This window comes from Podarcis pityusensis (genome assembly GCF_964106645.2).
Source record: "Podarcis pityusensis genome assembly, chromosome: 13".
NCBI lineage: Eukaryota > Metazoa > Chordata > Lepidosauria > Squamata > Lacertidae > Podarcis > Podarcis pityusensis.
The window spans coordinates 25,918,528-25,937,075 of NC_138038.1; the positions used below are offsets into that span (position 1 = coordinate 25,918,528).

At 44.4% G+C, this 18,548-nt stretch overlaps 1 protein-coding gene across 11 annotated transcripts in view; it reads left to right on the forward strand.

Annotated features, from left to right (window-relative positions):
• Positions 1-18,548, forward strand: part of MED24 (mediator complex subunit 24) — a 51,627-nt gene that overhangs the window by 9,485 nt on the left and 23,594 nt on the right. For 8 of the 11 annotated variants that reach the window (XR_013978878.1, XM_080978257.1, XM_080978261.1 and 5 more), the window contains 9 exons: positions 2,303-2,376; positions 6,963-7,186; positions 7,765-7,876; positions 7,987-8,137; positions 9,864-9,977; positions 12,721-12,768; positions 14,054-14,136; positions 16,557-16,643; positions 17,517-17,549. Coding sequence is in view for 10 of the 11 variants with exons in the window: in XM_080978257.1 (XP_080834383.1) it covers positions 2,303-2,376; positions 6,963-7,186; positions 7,765-7,876; positions 7,987-8,137; positions 9,864-9,977; positions 12,721-12,768; positions 14,054-14,136; positions 16,557-16,643; positions 17,517-17,549 (926 nt within the window). In the remaining variant the exon portion in view is untranslated. The remainder of the gene's footprint in view (positions 1-2,302; positions 2,377-6,962; positions 7,187-7,764; positions 7,877-7,986; positions 8,138-9,863; positions 9,978-12,720; positions 12,769-14,053; positions 14,137-16,556; positions 16,644-17,516; positions 17,550-18,548) is intronic. The other 3 variants (XM_080978264.1, XM_080978265.1, XM_080978266.1) reach the window with 1 other exon arrangement.

Sequence of the window (18,548 nt, forward strand, 5' to 3'; positions counted from 1 at the left end):
TGCATTCTAGCATTCTCCGAGTTTATCCCTGCCTTCTTTTTCAGACATGTACCTTTCCCTGCTTTCCTAGTCCTTCACAAGTGAATCAGTATAATCTTCACAATATGGTAGAAAATAAAATAGAAACGGCATGGTTTGTCGCTATTTCAGAATCCTGGGTTCTTCACAGAATTTGAGATTTTAAAAGACTTACAAAGCCCTTGCTAAACTGGAAAAAAGAGATCATGATGTTTAAGCAGGCAGCAGATCTGAATCCACCTCTCCTGAGCCTCTCACATGGTAGTCTTGCTCACCTCCTTCTTGAGATCCATTAACTGCAGCTACCAGGAGTTGAACTTGAACTCTCATATATAAAAACATCCTCTTCACTGCTGGGCTTCCAACCCTGTAGAAGTGTAGGCTGAGTAGAGGTTAGCAGACAAAAGCCAGCAGAAATCCAAATGGTACACAACAAATGGAACATACAATACTTTTCCTTTAGTGTTTCTTTGCAGAGTTTCTTTTGTCAGTTACTAAAGTATTTGCAAAGTGGGCCTAGTTTAAAAATGTATGCCCCAGAGGGTGTTTGCCGTGGACCCCCTCTTGCCCCCTCTCCCCTCGTTTTGCACCAGGAAGACTCCAAATCACTTCTGGATTTCTTTAATGGATAGCCAAGGCAAAATGCAATCCAAACCAAAACCAAGGTGCTGATAGGATAGTTGGTGATTCAGTGGATTTGGGAGTTGATGTTTTGCCCATTCTGGATTGAGTTGCACTCTCACTTAAGGAGCAGGTTTGTAACTTGGGGGTGGGGGTGTTCTGTTACATCCAGCCCCCTCCTTAGATGCTTGAGTTGCATACATGGGACAAAGCGACCTTTCATCAGCTAGGCGTACTAATTATGGCCCCTTCTAGGCAGAGATGGCCTTGGTGCAATTATCATTGCACTTGTAACAGCCAGCCTAGACTATATGAGGTGCTGCAGCTGGTTCAGAACATCGCTGGAGTTAAATAATTCTGAAACTCCAGTACTGATTCTAAAAAAATGCGTTGGAACTGGTGCACTGCTGGACTCAATTTGAGAAACTGTGATAAACTGTACTACTTTTTTTATTTATTTCATAAAAATTTATATGGCATTTGATTATAAGAAAAAGAAACTTGTACTGTATTTTTGAACTGCACCACTTCAAATGGAATTAACAAAAGCCTGTGTAGGAAGAAAACAAGGATCTCAAGGTCCTTTCCTAGCCATCTCCTCAGTGTGTCAGTTTTCTATGTAAAGTGTGAGATTGATGTAATTTTTACATGAAGTATTTAAAAACACTGTCCCACAACTCTACTCTCGAGTAGTACAGTCTTCGGAGCAATCTAAGTGGTTTTGCTGAGAATGTAGACATGAATGGCCACTGTGTCAGGGACTATAAAATCACAAGAATATCAGTCTTACAAGGATCTGCAAGGCAAAATGTGAAATGGAAACTGGAAACCAGTGTACAAGTGTTCTGCTTAGACTACTGAGGATTGAAATCTCTTCATGACCACAGTCTTGGGGCTGATCATATCTCCTCTTCCCCATCTACCACATTAGGTTTCACCATTCTGTTGACCTAGGCCTGATCTATATCGTCTAAAACAGTTTGTATCGCGATATTGGTTTCATAATTTTTGACCTGGCAATATATTGCAAATTGTGTGTGTGCGCGCTATGCAAAAATCTAAATGTGGGAAAAACCAGGAAGCCAGCCAAAATCTCTACATAGCTCCACACTTATTTCAGACATTGTGATATATCAGTATATCACAGCGTTTAGCTGGTGATATATCACAAAGCTGAAAACCAGACATCACCCAGCCCTACTGTTCGCCTCTACATAGTTCCATCCATATTTCAGACATTGCGATGTTTACCTGGTGATATATTGCAATGTTGAAAACCAGATATCACCCAGCTGTGACTCGTAGCTGTGTTTATAAGACCAGGTATGCACTTCCAGCTCACAGTTCTTTCTTTTCACGCTTTGATTTCTCTCTTCTCATAGAATGTATGAAGAGCCTTATAAATCAGACCAAAAGCCCATATAGCCCAGTATCTTATTCTTGGAGTGGACAGCCAGGTGCCTATGGGAAGCCTGCACACAAGACCTGAGCACAACGGCACTCCCAACTTGTGATTCCAAGCAACAGGCAGTACACAGCCATCATGGCTGGTAGCTTTACATGCCGTGAACTTGTCTTCATTCCCTTTTGAATCTGTCCCAAGTCCGTGTTTTGCATGCTTTTCTTTTGACACCAGCTCTTGCTTTTGTTTTACCTGTTTCAGTTTGATGACTTCTCCCGAGACCTCTGTGTCCAGTCATTGCTGGAAATCATGGATATGTTCTGTGACCGGCTCAGGTAGGGAGTGAGGGATACTTTCCAGTACACATGTATGTAGTGCAACATAATCCAAAGTGGGCAGAAGCTGAACAGTAATCAGCTAATGGACCACCTGGCACCTGCTGGTTGTTGGGATTGTTGAAAAAGAATTACTGAGTAGGTGGGCCTTCATCTGATCTGGCAAGGGACTGCTTAGGTTCTTAAATAAGAGCACGTACCGTGCTTTTCCGTGTATAAGACTAGGTTTTTTTCTTTAAAAATCATGCTGAAAAACGGGGGTCGTCTTATATATGGGTATAAGGGTGGATGTTTGATTGGTTGCTGCCGCATCTGTTAGCAGCTATTGTGCGTGTTATTGGTTGCTGTGTCAATGGTTGGTGTTGATTGGTTGACGCTGCGGCAGTTGGGCGGGTGATTGGCAGCTTCTGCCAGTGAGGGGACAGACGAGAAGCAGACTTTGCGACGTGTGCGGATGAGTGATTTTCAGCAATCCCCCCTAAAAAAAGCTCAAAAACCATGGGTAATCCCCCCCAAAAGCTCAACAACTCTGTGCCATCTCCCCCCCATTTTCTTAAATCTGAGTCCCTCAAAATAGGGGCCGTCTTATACATGGGGGCATCTTATACAGGGAAAAGTACCGTACTCTGTTTTGCTGAACTGTGCCTTGACTCTAGTTACTGGTAGGTAGCCGTGTTGGTCTGCCGTAGTCGAAACAAAATAAAAAAATTCCTTCCAGCAGCACCTTGCAGACCAACTAAGTTTGTTCTTGGTATGAGCTTTTGTGTGCATGCACACAAAAGCTCATACCAAGAACAAACTTAGTTGGTCTGTAAGGTGCTATTGAAAGGAATTTTTTTATTTTGTGCCTTGACTGTTAGGCGATCCTAAGTATGCACTCTTGCGTTGTAAATTGGATCATGGTAATTCTAGCTTTTTAAATAAAGCTCCTACAAGACTGAAATTGACTCACAGCAGACATAAACAACAACTAACAGCCACCAACTACATCTCCTAATAATTAAAGCAGAACTAATTTGCATTGGATATACAGTATACTTGCCCGTGTAAGAACATGAAAGTGTAATGAGAGGTTTCTTCACCCAACAAAATGCTTACCAGAAAAAGATTAGAGAAGGGGGAGACTACGCTGAAAAGGCAAAACTGACCAGAAAGCTCAAGGACCAAGAAGACAAGAAATTCAAGAAAGAATGGGAAAAGTTTATAATTTATTTAGGAGTGGCTGATGAAAACATTGGCAGAGTTTTAATATACCTTGTAATGTAACAGATACTATGGACAATATGGGTAGGTATAAAATACAGATTACGAAATAATATGCAGTTGAAAATGTTGACAATAGGACCCATGGAGGGGATGGGGAGAAGTCTCAATATTCAAAGTAATCTCTTTATATGGTTGTGTATGGTTATAAATTTATATCTGTAAAATAAAAAACAATTTCAAAAAAGAAAAGAAAAAAGAACAAGAAAGTGTACTGCTAGATCAGACCAAGGCCTGGCTAGTCCAGAGTGTCTTTAGAGTATGTTCTTGATACTTGGAAACAATGGGGCTGTGTGCTATGCTAGTCCTACTCAGAGCAGACCTATTGAAAATAATGAACTGAAGGTGGGGGTGGGGGGAGAAAAAAGAAAATAATGAACCAAAGTTCATCATGTCCATTAACTTCAGCGGGTCTATTCTGAGTATGACCAGCATTGGATACCACCCTATGATGGCATACTAGAGTGGAGGTGCTTTCTTAGCTAGGTTGGCCCAAGCCACAGAAGTCCTTGTAGCTCAAAATCAGCTACTAGACTTGTGATGTAAAGTAATGGGGAGCCACAGGAAAGCTCTTTAGCCTATATAACATGCTGTATGCCAGTATTAAATGTGACAATGTGCTACTTTTAAAATATAGATTCATCAAGTGCCTTGTCCAGTGGCCGTAAGTAGCTAGGGACAGAGTTTGTACAGGACATGCATATGCGTGCCCACAAAATACAGAGCATTGGAGTTTGGAGGATGAAGAGCCCTTACAATGAAAATACCTAAATTGGCAGCAATATGTGCTGAAACCCCCTGAGTTGCATGCAGTGACTGACATTGCAAATGTTATATGTTATATTCGCAACCGTGAGAACTAGAAATGCGCTTTTTAAAATGTGCAGAATGATGTATCAGTAAAAGAACACAAGTCAGGAGGCCCAGTTCTGCCCTCCATACAGGAGAACCACAGTTTTTCATGGAACTCTTATATCTTTGCTTTTATCAAAGAATAAAACCCCTGCCTTTCTAAAATCTTGACAAAGCCTGTGATATTTTTTCTATAAGAGCTCTTAGTTTATTTAGAGCTAACAGGTGAGTACACTGGAGCAGACTGAAATAGGAGGAAGCAGGAACTCTCCCTTCCTACAAGAAAACAGAAACAATGAATATTAACTTGTCACCAGAATGGTGATAAACAGCTGTTCTCAGCCATATACAAAGCCGACGACTTAATCCTCTCCCTGGTTAATTCAATCTTCTGTTTTTCAATTTGATCAAAACCCTTCAGGTCTGGGATTATTTGTTCCTATTGCAGTAGTGCTTGTCCCGTTGAGAGGGTTTCTTCTTCAATCCTCGTTCGCTTTCTGAGCCAGGCCACTTTAATCATAGGCTTGGATAATTTTCCTTTCCCCTTTTTAATTTGTTTAAACAAAGGCAAGTACTGTGGCGATGGTGAATGTGACAGTGTACCCAGCAGTGCCACAGGGTGCAAGCTCCAGATGCTTGATTTCTTCCAGTCATTGATTCTGGCGTCCCAGGATGGTAGGAGAAATCCCCCATTATCCTCTCCCTTCCTGGGGTTGCTGTGAAGCCCCAGTAAAACAGTATTGGGCAGAGATGCTTGCAGGCTTAAGGAGGTTGGGCAACAGAGTTTTGCGACTTGAGCCATTCTCTGAGTCCCTACATTCTCCAAGTACTGCTGTGTGCTGGCAGTAAGGATATGTCACATTATTGTGAATAGCTTTTAAAAGGTAAAGGGACCCCTGACCATTAGGTCCAGTCGTGGCTGACTCTGGGGTTGTGGCGCTCATCTCGCTTTATCTCGGCTGAGGGAGCCATCGTACAGCTTCCGGGTCATGTGGCCAGCATGACTTAAGCCGCTTCTGGCAAACCAGAGCAGCGCACAGAAACGCTGTTTACCTTCCCGCCGGAGCAGTACCTATTTATCTACTTGCACTTTGACGTGCCTTCAAACTGCTAGGTGGGCAGGAGCAGGGACTGAGCAACGGGAGCTCACCCCATCGTGGGGATTCGAACCGCCGACCTTCTGATCGGCAAGTCCTAGGCTCTGTGGTTTAGACCACAGCACCACCCACGTCCCTTGTGAATAGCTTTACGTACATATTATCTCAGTGATTCTTAAAATAGTCCCGTAAGGTAGGTACCTGAGTGTCATTACACTTATATTGTAGATGGAGGGTTGAAGCTGAGATAATGGCTTGCCTGAGCACCCTGGCAAGTTCCTGTTGCAAGATACGAATTGAACCAGGAACTTCCTGGTTTGCAGTTTAGTCTCTTAATAGGCTCCGCAGAGTCCCTGAAAATGTACTTGGTCTTCTTTTCACTGAACCACACACAGCTTCGCAGCTTTTTTTCACTACTTCCTGTGGATGAAGGCACGCACCTTATGTCATAAATGCATCTGCCGCCACACAGTCCCTTGTCTATTGCATTCAGCATCTTCACATAGTAAATATGCCTAGACTTGACAGACCATTGGGACTCTCAGGAATGAGGCTACTGTATCTCTTCAGTAAGGGCGCCTAGAGTGCTCAGACATCACTGACAGTTACTGTGAAACTCGCATGAGGCAGCTGAGGAAGAGGAAAATTTCCAACAACAATTTCCAACCCCTTTCAGTGTTCCTCCCTTCTTGCTGTACTAAAACAACAACAGAAATTTGAGTAAAGCAAGGATGGAGAAACACTGAGGGACTGTTCTTTTTAAAAAAAGCAAGCAAACTAGTTTTAATGAGGAGAAATAGCAGAGCTGGGGGTAAACAGAAGGAGAGAGGGGATAAGGCAAGGAAACGGGGGTTATCTGTGTGCAAGAGAGAGTTCAGAAAAGCAAGGAGGGGGTAGGAAAAAGGGGAATGAAGGTGAAAATCAGAGGGCAAAGGGGACTGCACAAAAATAGGGAGTGTGAGGCATGGGAATGGAGTTGAAGATGAAGGTGGGGGCATGAAAAGGTATTTAGATGGCCATTCGCTGTTTTTCTACTAGTTCAGGCTTCTTGTCCTGCCTCTGTCATTTGGCACAGTAAAGCAGAACACAAATAGAAGAAGACCGTCCCTGACTGTGTTCACATTCAAGTTGTCTTTTCTGCTCCCATCTCTGTCCTGCCTCCCCCTCCCCCTGAGACGTTACTGGATGGTCCCCGGCACACTTTTCTTTTGGTGGTTCTTTCGTTGTCTCCCAAGTTCCCACGCACATGTGAGTGGAGCTGGGGGGGGGGGGCAATGAGACCTGGAAAATGATGCAGGTGTCCCAAAGTGAAGTTCTTAGGGCCACCAAAGTCATGTGACTGAATTTGCCCTCTCTTTTTTGCTTTTTGTTCAGCTGCCATGGCAAGGCAGAAGAATGCATTGGCCTCTGCCGTGCCTTGATGAGTGTCCTCAATTGGATGTTGCGCTGTGCTGCCTTCTACACAGAGAAAATGAAGGAGCCTCTGGAGCAGGGGTCTGCTGAGAACCAGCTCACGATGTGCCTGGAGCGGCTGGCAAAGATCCTGGGCAGCACCAAGAACCGGGCCCTGATTCATATAGCCAAGCTGGAAGAGACACGTAAGTGGCTGGTGGTCTTGTGGGAGAGAGGCAAAATATTTACATTGAGAACTGTAGGGCTTGATTTGAATCCAAGATTCCAGTGCCAACTACAGGACTCTCCTGTAGTTTTGGTATTGATTCCCCCCCCCCCCCGAAAATCACAAGGGCCCTTTACAAGATCTGAAGTAGCACCACCCCAGTCTTCTTTATTCATGGGCCTTGTTTCTTCTCCTTTGCCTACATGGAGATTGCACTGCTGCTTCCCTATTGGGCAAGCCTGCTGTTTCACAGCTTTCCCTCAAAAAAATTAATATTTGGAAATACTCTGATGCCTGTTTTTAAACTTCAGAGTCTCCATTGCCTTTTTAAAAAGTTCAGCATGGAAGCAGCATCTTCAGCGTTCGAGGTGTGACCCTAAACATTAATAAATTTACCTAGCCTCCGTTTGAGGAAACGGTTTCACAAAGAGGTAAACTACACTCTTGGAAGGTCCTGGGGTCAACCCCTAGCATCTCCCAAGGCAGCAGAACTGGGGAAAATCTATTACCAAGGGCTAAGAGCTGATTGGAACTTAAAATGCTGCTTTTCCTTTTTAGCTTCCTGGAGCGCGATTGAACAATCTCTTTCCAAGCTGGGAGACAATTTAGGACACATCAGCAACAGCCAGTTGCAAAGCCAGGCAGAGGAGTGCATCGGCCTTGTCAAGAGGTGGGCAAATGGCAGCTGCATGGTGAAGAGCAAGCTTTTTCCTCTCTGTACACAAACGGAACCGAACTTCTAATACCTCCTCTTCCTCCCTGTCCCAATTTTTCACACAGTATCCCCACTATGCTCTCTGTGCACGCGGAACAGCTGAACAAAACTGGCTTCCCCACAATCCATGCCGTGGTGCTGCTAGAGGGGACAATGAACCTGACTGGAGAGCCGCAGCCGCTGGTGGAGCAACTCATGATGGTCAAAAGGATGCAGGTATGGCTGGACCATAGGAAGGATGCTTTGTCTCACTGCGTCTGTGACTCCCATTGGAGTCCCATCGCATGGTAGAAATGTTCCACTTCAGACTGCAGCTGGGGGCTTGCATATTTGAATTTTCTTCCATGAATAAAGAAGAACATCCAGCACTTAGGTAGCTAGCATGTCGTAGGAAGACTGGACTAGATCCTTTCCCCCTGGCACAGAGTTTTCTATATGAATAATGTGCTTGTATAGCAGTGAATTCAGTCCTGTGGTCCCTCCTATGCATTCCGAAACGGTACTGTCCAGGATCAGTTTTACCATGAGGCGAACTGTTTATCTAGTCTGGGCATCTGTTGTACCTCTCTTTTGAAATACAAATTAAAACAATGGAAAATTAAAGAGAGTTAAGATGACAGTAGGAGACCTATACTGGCTGTATAGTGCTGGCTTTGCCCTATAAGTTTGGGGATGGAAAGAGGAAAAAGGCAGATGTAGCTTTTAAAGCAAACTTTCTGTGCTTTTGGTTGGAAACTTGGGAGAGCTGGGAGCTTCTAGTCTCTGGAGAGAATGCTTCAGCATATTTTCTCCCGCCGTTACTCACTTAGCAGGCTGATGACCAAGGCCCAAGTTTTCTTGTGATGCTTCTCTCTTTCTCTCTGAAGTGTAGGAGGGGATGGTGGCTTCATAACTGGACGTAAGGGTGCTTAGTAGTTGAAATGTGTAGGAGGAAGACGCAGGAAGTTACTCACAGACGTGGTGTATAGGGGAGCTTGCGGTAAAGGAGGGAGGAATGGACATGAGGGTAAAGGTGAAAACAGGTACATGGTGGGGCTGCAGAATACAAAAGAGAAGTGGCTTCAGAAATGGCTTGGGAAGGTGGAAAACAAGCTTAGTAATTGTATGGGATGGGAAGGGGAAGGAAGCTCTAGGGGTTAATGTGGGAGGAATGGCAGGGGGTTGGTGAGCAGGGGTGCAGCCCCTAGTAAAAGAACAATGTGGTTGTATGTGGTGTGTGTGTTGCTGTAAGGAAGAGAGCAAAACATGGAGCGGGTGTCTATGATAGGAAAGGATATTGTTATTGAAATTGGAGTCCTACCTCACTTTGTATGGGCATGAATGAATCTGTGTAGAAGTGGGTGCAAAGAACAAGGAAGAAGTTATTTGAGTCGAGAGAGTTTGGAGGATCTGAGAGGGAGGCAGTATTTTTGTGAAGAGCTGTCGGACAGGGATTGGGAAAAACCAGGACTAGAGGGAGGCTCTGTTATTTAGTAGCATATGTTATACTTGCAAGGGAGGTGGGGGCCGTATCTGCTTTCTAATAAGAGAAGTACACAGGCGCCATGCCATCTGTCCTCTAAGCTCTTCTCATTCATTTGTGAGTGGGGGAGGAGGAAGGGGGGGCGCTGCACTCGCTTTGTAGAAAGAGGGACTGTCGGTGCTTCTAGGCACTTACTCTTGCTGGCTAGGATAAATTATTACAGGTTATCAAGCCCAGCTGCAGTTTGTGGACTCTTGGCTGAAGGATCATGATGCACAACACTCTTCAGAGTGTGGGAAGTCTGCTTTGCATGAGAAGTTGGGGTGATGGTGGAATGGGACTGCTGGATAGTCCAACGAGTGTGCTAGAAATCTTGCATCCAGCCTTTTTTTTGTCAGTACTGTGCCACTCTGAATCCAAACTGTGTTCCCTGAGGAAGACCCTGAGGCCTTCTCTCCCTGTGTCTCTTCTCCCTGCTAGCGCATTCCGTCCCCACTTTTCATTCTGGAAATCTGGAAAGCCTGCTTTGTGGGGCTGATTGAGTCTCCTGAAGGGACAGAGGAACTCAAATGGACAGCCTTCACATTCCTCAAGGTAAGGTGCCCTTAGGCCCAAATAGCTGGGGCTCAGTCTTTCATAAAGTTCTTTTGTTGCCATCTGAGTTTCCCAGCTTACCGAGCAACAGAGACCAAAAGGGTTATGGGAAGTTGGATAAATTTGTGGTCGTTTTAGGGCATCAGGTACAAGAGAGGGCAGTAACTCAGTGGTAGAGCGCATGCTTCGCATGCCCAAAGTCCAATCTTTGGTATCTCCATGTGAGAGCTGGGGAACATCCCTTGCCTGAAATCCTGGAGACAGTTGGTCACTCCCAGTTGGTGCAGACAGTACTAGAGGGACCCATAGTCTGACATGATATAAAGCAGTTCCCTGCATTCCTGATACATTGCCTTAGCTAGCCCATGTCTCTTCCTGAGCAGTGTGGCTGACCTAGGTGAAGGGAACGGGTTTCTCTTTATCCCTCACCTACCCCGCTTCTCCGTAATTCAACAGTTTTCTCCCCCCTGCATCAGGCTTCTTTCTGCTTCTATTTTCTGACTTTACATGCTTAATAGACTCTCCCAAATATCTGGTTGATATTCCTGTTTTTCCAGCCTGGTTACACCCCCCCCCCATTAGCTTTGGGGTCTACCTGCAGCCCCCTGTCCCCTGCTTCATTTTTTGATAGGGACACCCTTGGAGACGTGTATCTGGACACTGATTCCAAACTTTTAGCAGAAACTGTGAGTTTTATGTTCAAGGCTGTGGTTGTTTTCTGCAACTGTAAGGTCTAGAAATATTATTTAAGCAAAATGGGGAAGGAGAGTGTCTCAGTAACCTGACCACTCTAGTGCTCCTTTCTAGGTTCTCAACCAGGGAATCTAAACCTGTGGCCTTCAGGTGTCATTGGACTCAGACTCCCAACAGCCTGAGTCAGTTTGGCCAGCGGGTCAGGAATTGGGAACTGTAATTGAACGACATCTGGAAAGCTACAGACTCTCAATCTCTGCTTAAAACCTTTATTGAACTCTGGCTGGGACCCAGCCTAATGAGTACCTGGGGCTGTGTATGCTTGGGCCCGGAGTTCTCTTCAGGTATAGAAGGCATGGATAGGTGTGTCCAACCTCGACCTCTGCAATTGGCAGGCAGCACGAGACCTCTGGATTGGCCAGTCTTGTGAGCACTTTGGAGCCCAGCCTTCTGCTTTTGACTGGTCAACAGAAGAGTAACTTCTGCCAACTCTACTCCAGTCCTCACCTCTGGCTTCAGGAACACCCTGGGTTGGTAAAACACGCTGCTGATCAGGATCAAGTATGGCTGCCCCTGTATCAGTCCTGGCACAACGCAGCTGCAACATTAAGGATTAGGAAGGAAAATGAAGAAATACCAAATTCCTCTAGGGTCTTGGCCAAATACTTTTACTCTCATGGTAACCTCTGCCATGATAATTCTTGCCCTTTGTAATCATAGTTTCCCCCATCTGCATCAATGCAGGTTCTCAGATCTACTGGCAGCCGGGGAGTTGGATGCCATTCACTATTATAGTGAGTGGAAACACCAATCTCTTCTTATGCTCTTTCTGGGCTGTCATCCTTGGTAGAGCCTGGAGGAGTATCTGTATTTCGCTATATACTTCTTTTATTTTTTTATTTTTTTGCAATGTAAACATAAGCCAGATGGCTCTGTCTTCCTTCTCCCTGGCTTTCTTGGTAAACACACTTGTGACGCTGCTAGATTCCCCCAAAGAGATCCAGAAAATTGCAACTTAGCATTCCCTGCCTGCTCAGTAAATCTCCATTGCAACTCAAGTACATCATGTAACTTATCAGCCATGCAAAGAGGAATAAATTAAGAAGTATGAAAGACACACACACACACACACACACACACTCCTGAACAAACTGGAAAGCAAAAGAAATAGCAAACAGTTAATCTCTGGAGCTTGTTGCCATATGATAGCATGAAGATCAGATTAGACATGCCTAATTCTACATTTAGGAGTTTGTTGGTTTTTTGAATATTTATTTCCAGTTTCATGCACAAAATGCTTTCTTACCTTCAAAAGCAAGGGAGAAATCGGTTTCATAGCCGTGTTGAGATTTTAAACCTTCCGATTTAATATTTAGCGCCCTCAACCACATTAGCGCCCCCCCCCCCGATTTGTCACTGGAAGTAATTAAGCCAGTTTGCGACTTTGACTTGGTTGATAAGGAGACCGGAAGCGGCAACCAGACTGACTTCGAACCCTTTCTGAGCATTAGTTAGGCTAGTTTCATGTCATGGAATGTTCGTAGATGGAACATGAAATGTTCTAACATCGGAGTGTGAAGATAATAGTAATAAGAAGTTGAAAAACAGCTTGACATTTATGAGGAAAGCAAAGGCCAGTTTGCACAGGATCTGTGTGCAGTTAGGGTTCACGGGAGAATAGAGGTAGGAAGGTGTTTTGGGAAAGAGGACTACAAGCAGCTGTGGAAAACTTTGGACGCTCGTGATATGGCTGAACCATCCTTGGCCATGCTTGCTGGGGGTGATGGGAGTTGTAGTTCAGCAACATCTGGAGGGCCAGAGGATTGTTAAAGGGCAATGGGACTGAGTGGAACAGAAGTCAAGAACAACTGTCTTGCAGGGTCTAGCAAGAGGAGGAGGAGGGGCTGTGAAAAGGGGGAAGGGAGTGAAAAGGCAAAGGAGTTTTTGGCAGTCCAGGACGTGTGAACCAGGGAGCGAAATTCACAAGGAGATGGGGCGGGGGCGATAGTTTTGAGCTCCCTTATTAAATTCTTACTTTGCTCTTTTTCAGATTCCACAAGTACTTGTAAAACTGAAAAAATATCCTCAAGGAGAAAAGGTAAAGGTTGATTTTTGAAAAGCAAATCATCATCATCACCACAACAGCTACGTCAGTGTTCTATTTACAGTGGTACCTCGGGCTACAAACGCTTTGGGTTACAAACTCCACTAACCTGGAAGTAGTTGCTCCGGGTTGCAAACTTTGCCCCCCAGATGAGAACAGAAATCGTGCAGTGGTGACATGGCAGCAGCAGGAGGCCCCATTAGCAAAAGCGCACCTCAGGTTAAGAACAGTTTTGGGTTAAGAACGGACGTCCGAAACGAATTAAGTTTGTAACCCGAGGTACCACTGTATTTGTTTAGAACTGCTAAAAATTATTTGGGAAGAAAAATGGAAGCAAAATGGAAAATCGAAGCATGATTTTAGTTTTGCAATTAAGAGGGCTTAGGTTAAAGATGGGATTTTCAGTGAGAACAAGGCCCATCAGTGACTCCAGCCATGATGGGTAAGGATGAAGAGCCAGAATTTCTATGATTATCATGCTTTAGGTCAAAGAAGAAAGGCATTTCCATCATACCCTCTTTGTGAACTTCACAGAGGCATTTGACTGCTGTCTGCTGTCTTAGACAGAATGCTGGGCTAAATGGAGCTTTTGGTTAAAAAGTAGTTCTTCTGCCACTGAGTGAGTTTATGGCTAAAGTGGGATTCGGACCGGTCTTCCCAGTCATAGAGGTCATCTAATGCGGTCTTTAAGAGAGGCAGATGAAAACAAATTAGCCTCAAAGCTTAACTTTTGAGACTGCCTCCTTTAAAAAATACAAATTAAAAAAATCACCTGCTATTCAGATTTCCCCTTTCAAACCTCAGCATAAGTTTTCTTTTTCTTTCTAAATTCCATGCCACATGAAATCTGGGGGGGACAAAAAATCAGTTCCACACACATTTATCATATTCTCCCTTACTCTATAAAACCCCCAACTGCAATGTACCACTTGCAAAGAGCAGTTCAAAAGAAGTAATTCTTCATCAGTGTGTCTGCAGGGCTTCAGTTTACTTAATCAAGTGGTTCAAGCTTCTATACCACAAAAGGAGGGCGTGGAGAGAAACAAAACAACCAACCCTTTAAGTTTGCTGGAATTTTTTTCCTAGCTTGTTCAATGGCAAATTCTGTAGCATGAAACTTGCCGAAAAGAAATGACCAGGAGCTAATGTTCTCAGTGGGCTTATTGGGATGCACTGCCTTGGCCTGTTTTTATAGGGGATTATGGGTGGGGATTCCAGTACAGCATTGGCAGACCCTTTAGATGTAAGGAAGAAAATAATAATAATAGTGCAATTGCAGGACTTTACCGAAGATGTGAATTGTGCCTTTGAGTTCCTCCTGAAGCTGACGCCCCTTCTGGACAAGGCCGACCAACGCTGCAAGTAGGTTCCCCTTCTTTGTGGCCCTTCAAGTAGAGGGGACAGAGCCCAATGGCTTTTCCTGCTTGGCCTGGGAGTTCTTCTCTCAGTTTCACTCCCATGTTTATCAGGGTCTCTGCTCCCATGAGATGCCACTCTCTTAGCTGCCAGCCACCATCCTTTGTCCTCCAAAGCTCCACTCCTTGAATCTCAGGGTCTAACTCTTAGGGAGCTTGGCAACCCTAGTGTTACTGTCAGGATGAAGGCTGCTTTTTAAATTTAATGTTGTTGTTGTTGTTTGATGTATTTAATTGAACACAAAAAATACAGCAAGTGACTAGAGACAGGACATAAACACATAATTATTTCCCCCGATTGAACCAAGTTGAATAATGAGCATTGAAGACTAGGTTGGAGGGATATTTTGGCCAAAACCAGTTTGCTATTTGGAGTAGGGGCACGCAAGGTGGGAGAACGGTCAAGGTTGAGATTGGAACAACCTGATAGACACGGCAGAGTTGAGCAGGGTTAGATAATGGGAGAAATTGCTGAGGTGGTTGTCATCCAGAGGAAGTTAAATGGACCAACTCGTGAGGGAGGTGTGTTTGTTACTCAAACCGGAACCTGGTAGAAGCTCTCTGAAGTGGTCACCAGTCACAGAAACTGGTTTGGTTAGTAGAAGGGGCCTGTGGGAGGACTGGGCCTCTTCTTCACTGCTCAAACCTACTCCCTGTTTTCTTAACACAGTAACATTCCAGATGTTGATTGGTTGACTGCGTTTACTTACATGCCGCTGTGTCCAAAGCGGCTTACACCAAGCATTCAAAGCATCGAAAGAGAGTGTTGGAAACACAGATATACAAAATACAGAACAATAGCACTGACAACAGAAAACTAGAAGCTAGCACAGTTTAATCTGAAATGGGAATTTTTCAAGGAAAATTCCCTGTTTTCCCCCCTGCTGGGTGGGATATAACAGGAGATTAGAACTGGGGGAAGGGCCAGGGAAAGCGGACAGCCTTGTAAACAGAATTCGCCATGCATAAGTTTGCTGCTGATGTCGCAATTAGAACTGTTTGTTCTGCATGATAGATTAAGACCCAAACTCCCCAATGTGTGAAGCAGTCGGTGTCGCTCTTGCATAAAGTAGTATTTTGAATCAGTTTGGTCCAATTTTCTTGTGCCCAGCTCTTGAACGCTTTGTTCTGTTATGGAAACATAAGCACACACTTGAGGTGGTTCTTTCTTAATGCTTAATCCTTCAGCCAGGGCTGGATGTGCTCTGTGCATGATACATGATAAATTGCCTGCCTATGAGCTGTAGGGTACAATGAGCAACTCCTGGATTCTGTTCATTCTGCACTCCTGTGGTCTCAACTTGCAAGTGCAGAATTGCATAATTCAGCACCTTGAGAATCCAGATGTTTGTTTTAGGTTTCTGGTGGGTTTTTTTTGAGGTGGCATGCCTTTAAAGTAGCCTTGAAAATGAGTGGATAGAGGCTCAGAAACGTTCAGTAATTAGCGACCTCTCTCATGGCTGGCAGAAAAACTCAATAGGTTATGCAAAGGAAGTGAGTGTACACACGCAAATGTGCTTTGTTTACAGAATTGAGCCAACCAATTTGGTTGGTCTTGTAGGTAGCTGTGTAGTAATGGGAAGAGCATTGAGCTTGGATGGAGGAGACCAGGGTTCATTTCCCTGCTCCTCAACTAGGAAGCTGGCTGGGCAGCATTGAGCAAGCTTCTGTCTCTACCCGGAAGGCGTTTATGTGGCTAAAATGACATATTCCCCATGAAAGCAAAACTTGGGAGTAGCACAGATAGAAATGCAAAACATACTGCAGTGGGCCACTTAGGCCTCTAGAGACAAAGCTGTATCTGTGGCCATTCTCAAAATGCTAACCAATCCTTGAGTGGGGAGCACAACCCCCTTGAGGACAGGTTGAGCAATTTCCTTACTGGGCCCAAAGCGAAATTTAGAGCATGCAGGTGTCGGTCACTGAAACCACACATATCCTTTTTGACCTTTTGAGCCTTTCAGCAGCCGTTGCTTCCACTCAAGGTTTGTCCTTTCCTTAACGCTGAGAAGACTAGAAGGTTGAATCCTGGAATCCTTTGTATACCTCCTTTCCCCAATTGTTACTATATTTTCAACGTCAAAAATGGCGCTCAGTAAAAACTCTGCAAATTTTATGACAGCTGAAACGCAAGGACGTTATACCCGAACAAAGAGAGGCATTTTAATGGGATTCTTTCTGTGCCTCCCAGTTATATTCTTTCACCTTTACTTGTATTCCCACCATCTCTTCCTTAACTCACCTTGTGCCATCTAGTGTCCTTCCCCAAAAGGTCCAGCGAGAGAACAGTCTGTCTCCATTATGGACCATGTTTGTTCATACATTTTTACACATGTTTTTTTCCTCTTTTGGTGGTGGTTCTTCCAGCTGTGACTGCACGAGCCTTCTCTTTCAAGAATGCGGCAAGCAGGGTCTGCTTTCCGAAGCCAACATGAACAACCTCATAGCCAAACGGTAGGCTTATCTAGCTTTGCACAAAAGGGGCGGTAGGCTAGGTGCAGGGGCAAAGGCGCAAATAGTGGTTGCTTCAACATTTCTTGAGCTTCTGCCCCTTAACTTGTGGGGAAGAGGAAAGGAAGTCCTTGGCTGCCTGACAACCGTCTTGAAGACGTTCCCCCAGCAGCCGTGCATTATTCTCAGCTTCTCTAAAACCATGGGCAAATGCATGCGATCAACTTATCAAGTGGTAAATGCAAGGAAGCTTGCCCATTTCTTAAATGTAAGCTTAAAAGTGCAAGTGTACACAAGTGACTGTGGCAGGCTTTGTTTTAATCTGTGGCTGCTGTGGCTTCAGCTTCATTTCCTGACTTACTCTGCTGCAGTGGAGGGAAGACATCGCCCTCTGTGCCTTGCGGCAGCGTTTTGTCACTAGTTCTTTCTTTAGGGAAGTGGATGGTTAATATATTCCCACAATCTTAAGGGTTTATTCATACTGATAATAGCGTTGTTGTTTCAAAGAGGCCACTGAAACTTCTCACCCTGTCTTTCAAATTTTCTTTCTCTTAAGGGGGGGAAAAATACGGCTTTTTTTAAAAAAAAAAAAGATTGCATTTGGTTTTAAGCTGGCAAAGTCATTAAATGCATTGCTTTTTAAGCCTGCGAAGCATCTGCTGTGCTTAATTTCACACCTTTTAAACTGGTTGGTGGTGGTGGGGGAATTGTATTCTCTCTCCCTCCCACCCACCTCTCATCATAGCACAAACTGACGCCTTAGCAAATAAACCCTCAGACACACTGTAGTAAGCTGTCCAGTGCTGATTTAGTCTTGTTTTATTAATATGGATTGGGCAAGGATGTACGTAGACTTTTCCTTCCATTTTCTTTCAGTTTCTGCTCAGGGTATCCAGCCACAAACAGCTTGTGAGTAGGAGTTCTGTTTGCATATTAAAAGGTTGCTCCTCGACAAAATACACTAAACTTAAGTTAATATTTTTTTAAAAAATTAAAAAAACAACCTGTCAGAGGCTGTAGATATTTCAGCATGTTTAAATAATAAACAGCACTTGGAATTGATATCTGAACTCTTAAAAAAAAAAACTGTGGTAAAAAAGCAGGGGAGACAAAAATCTTGCTTTGAAAGACAGCAGTAGCTGTGAAATGCTGTAACTCAGGGGCTGTCTTCCTTACTCCAGGTCATATTTGCCTGCCACAGATTACTAATACAGATGACCAGTTTATTAAGTTGGGACTGCAGGCCTTCTTCATCTGTTCTTCCAAAAGCCCCAGAACTTTTTGCTCCCCCTCTCCTTGAAATCCTTCTATTCTAGCTTGTCATTGCAAGAATTCTGTAGCTAAGAAATAATAGTTCCCGAGTTTGCTTCCCCACCCAAGCCCTCCACCACCCTCTCAGTTGCATTTCCTTTTCTGCCATGTCCTTTTCAGATTGTAAGCCTGGAGACAGGGACTGTCCTGTCGCCGACATAGCGAGATGAGCGCCGCAACCCCAGAGTCGGTCACGACTGGACCTAATGGTCAGGGGTCCCTTTACCTTTACTTTTTTAGAACAAAAATGTTTCAAATAAATCAGCTGTAAATGTGGGGGAGCCTAGCCACATGATACGGTCTTCAAACTTTAGCACACATGAGAATGAGCCACAAGTGGATGGGGGAATCCCACCACATTTTCCTAAATACAGACTGGGGATGGGATACCTATGGTTCTCCAGATGTTGGACAACCATTTACATCACCCCCTGACCGTTGGCCACGCTGGCTGAACCTGATAGAAGTTGGAGTCCAAAAGCTTCCAAAGGGTTAAAGGGTATAGACAAAGCAAAACCATGGTAGAAAACTTTACCACTCAGTCAGTTTGTCATCTGCATTGAGCCCACGGGGACTAGGAAGTCTTGTTTCTGAGAA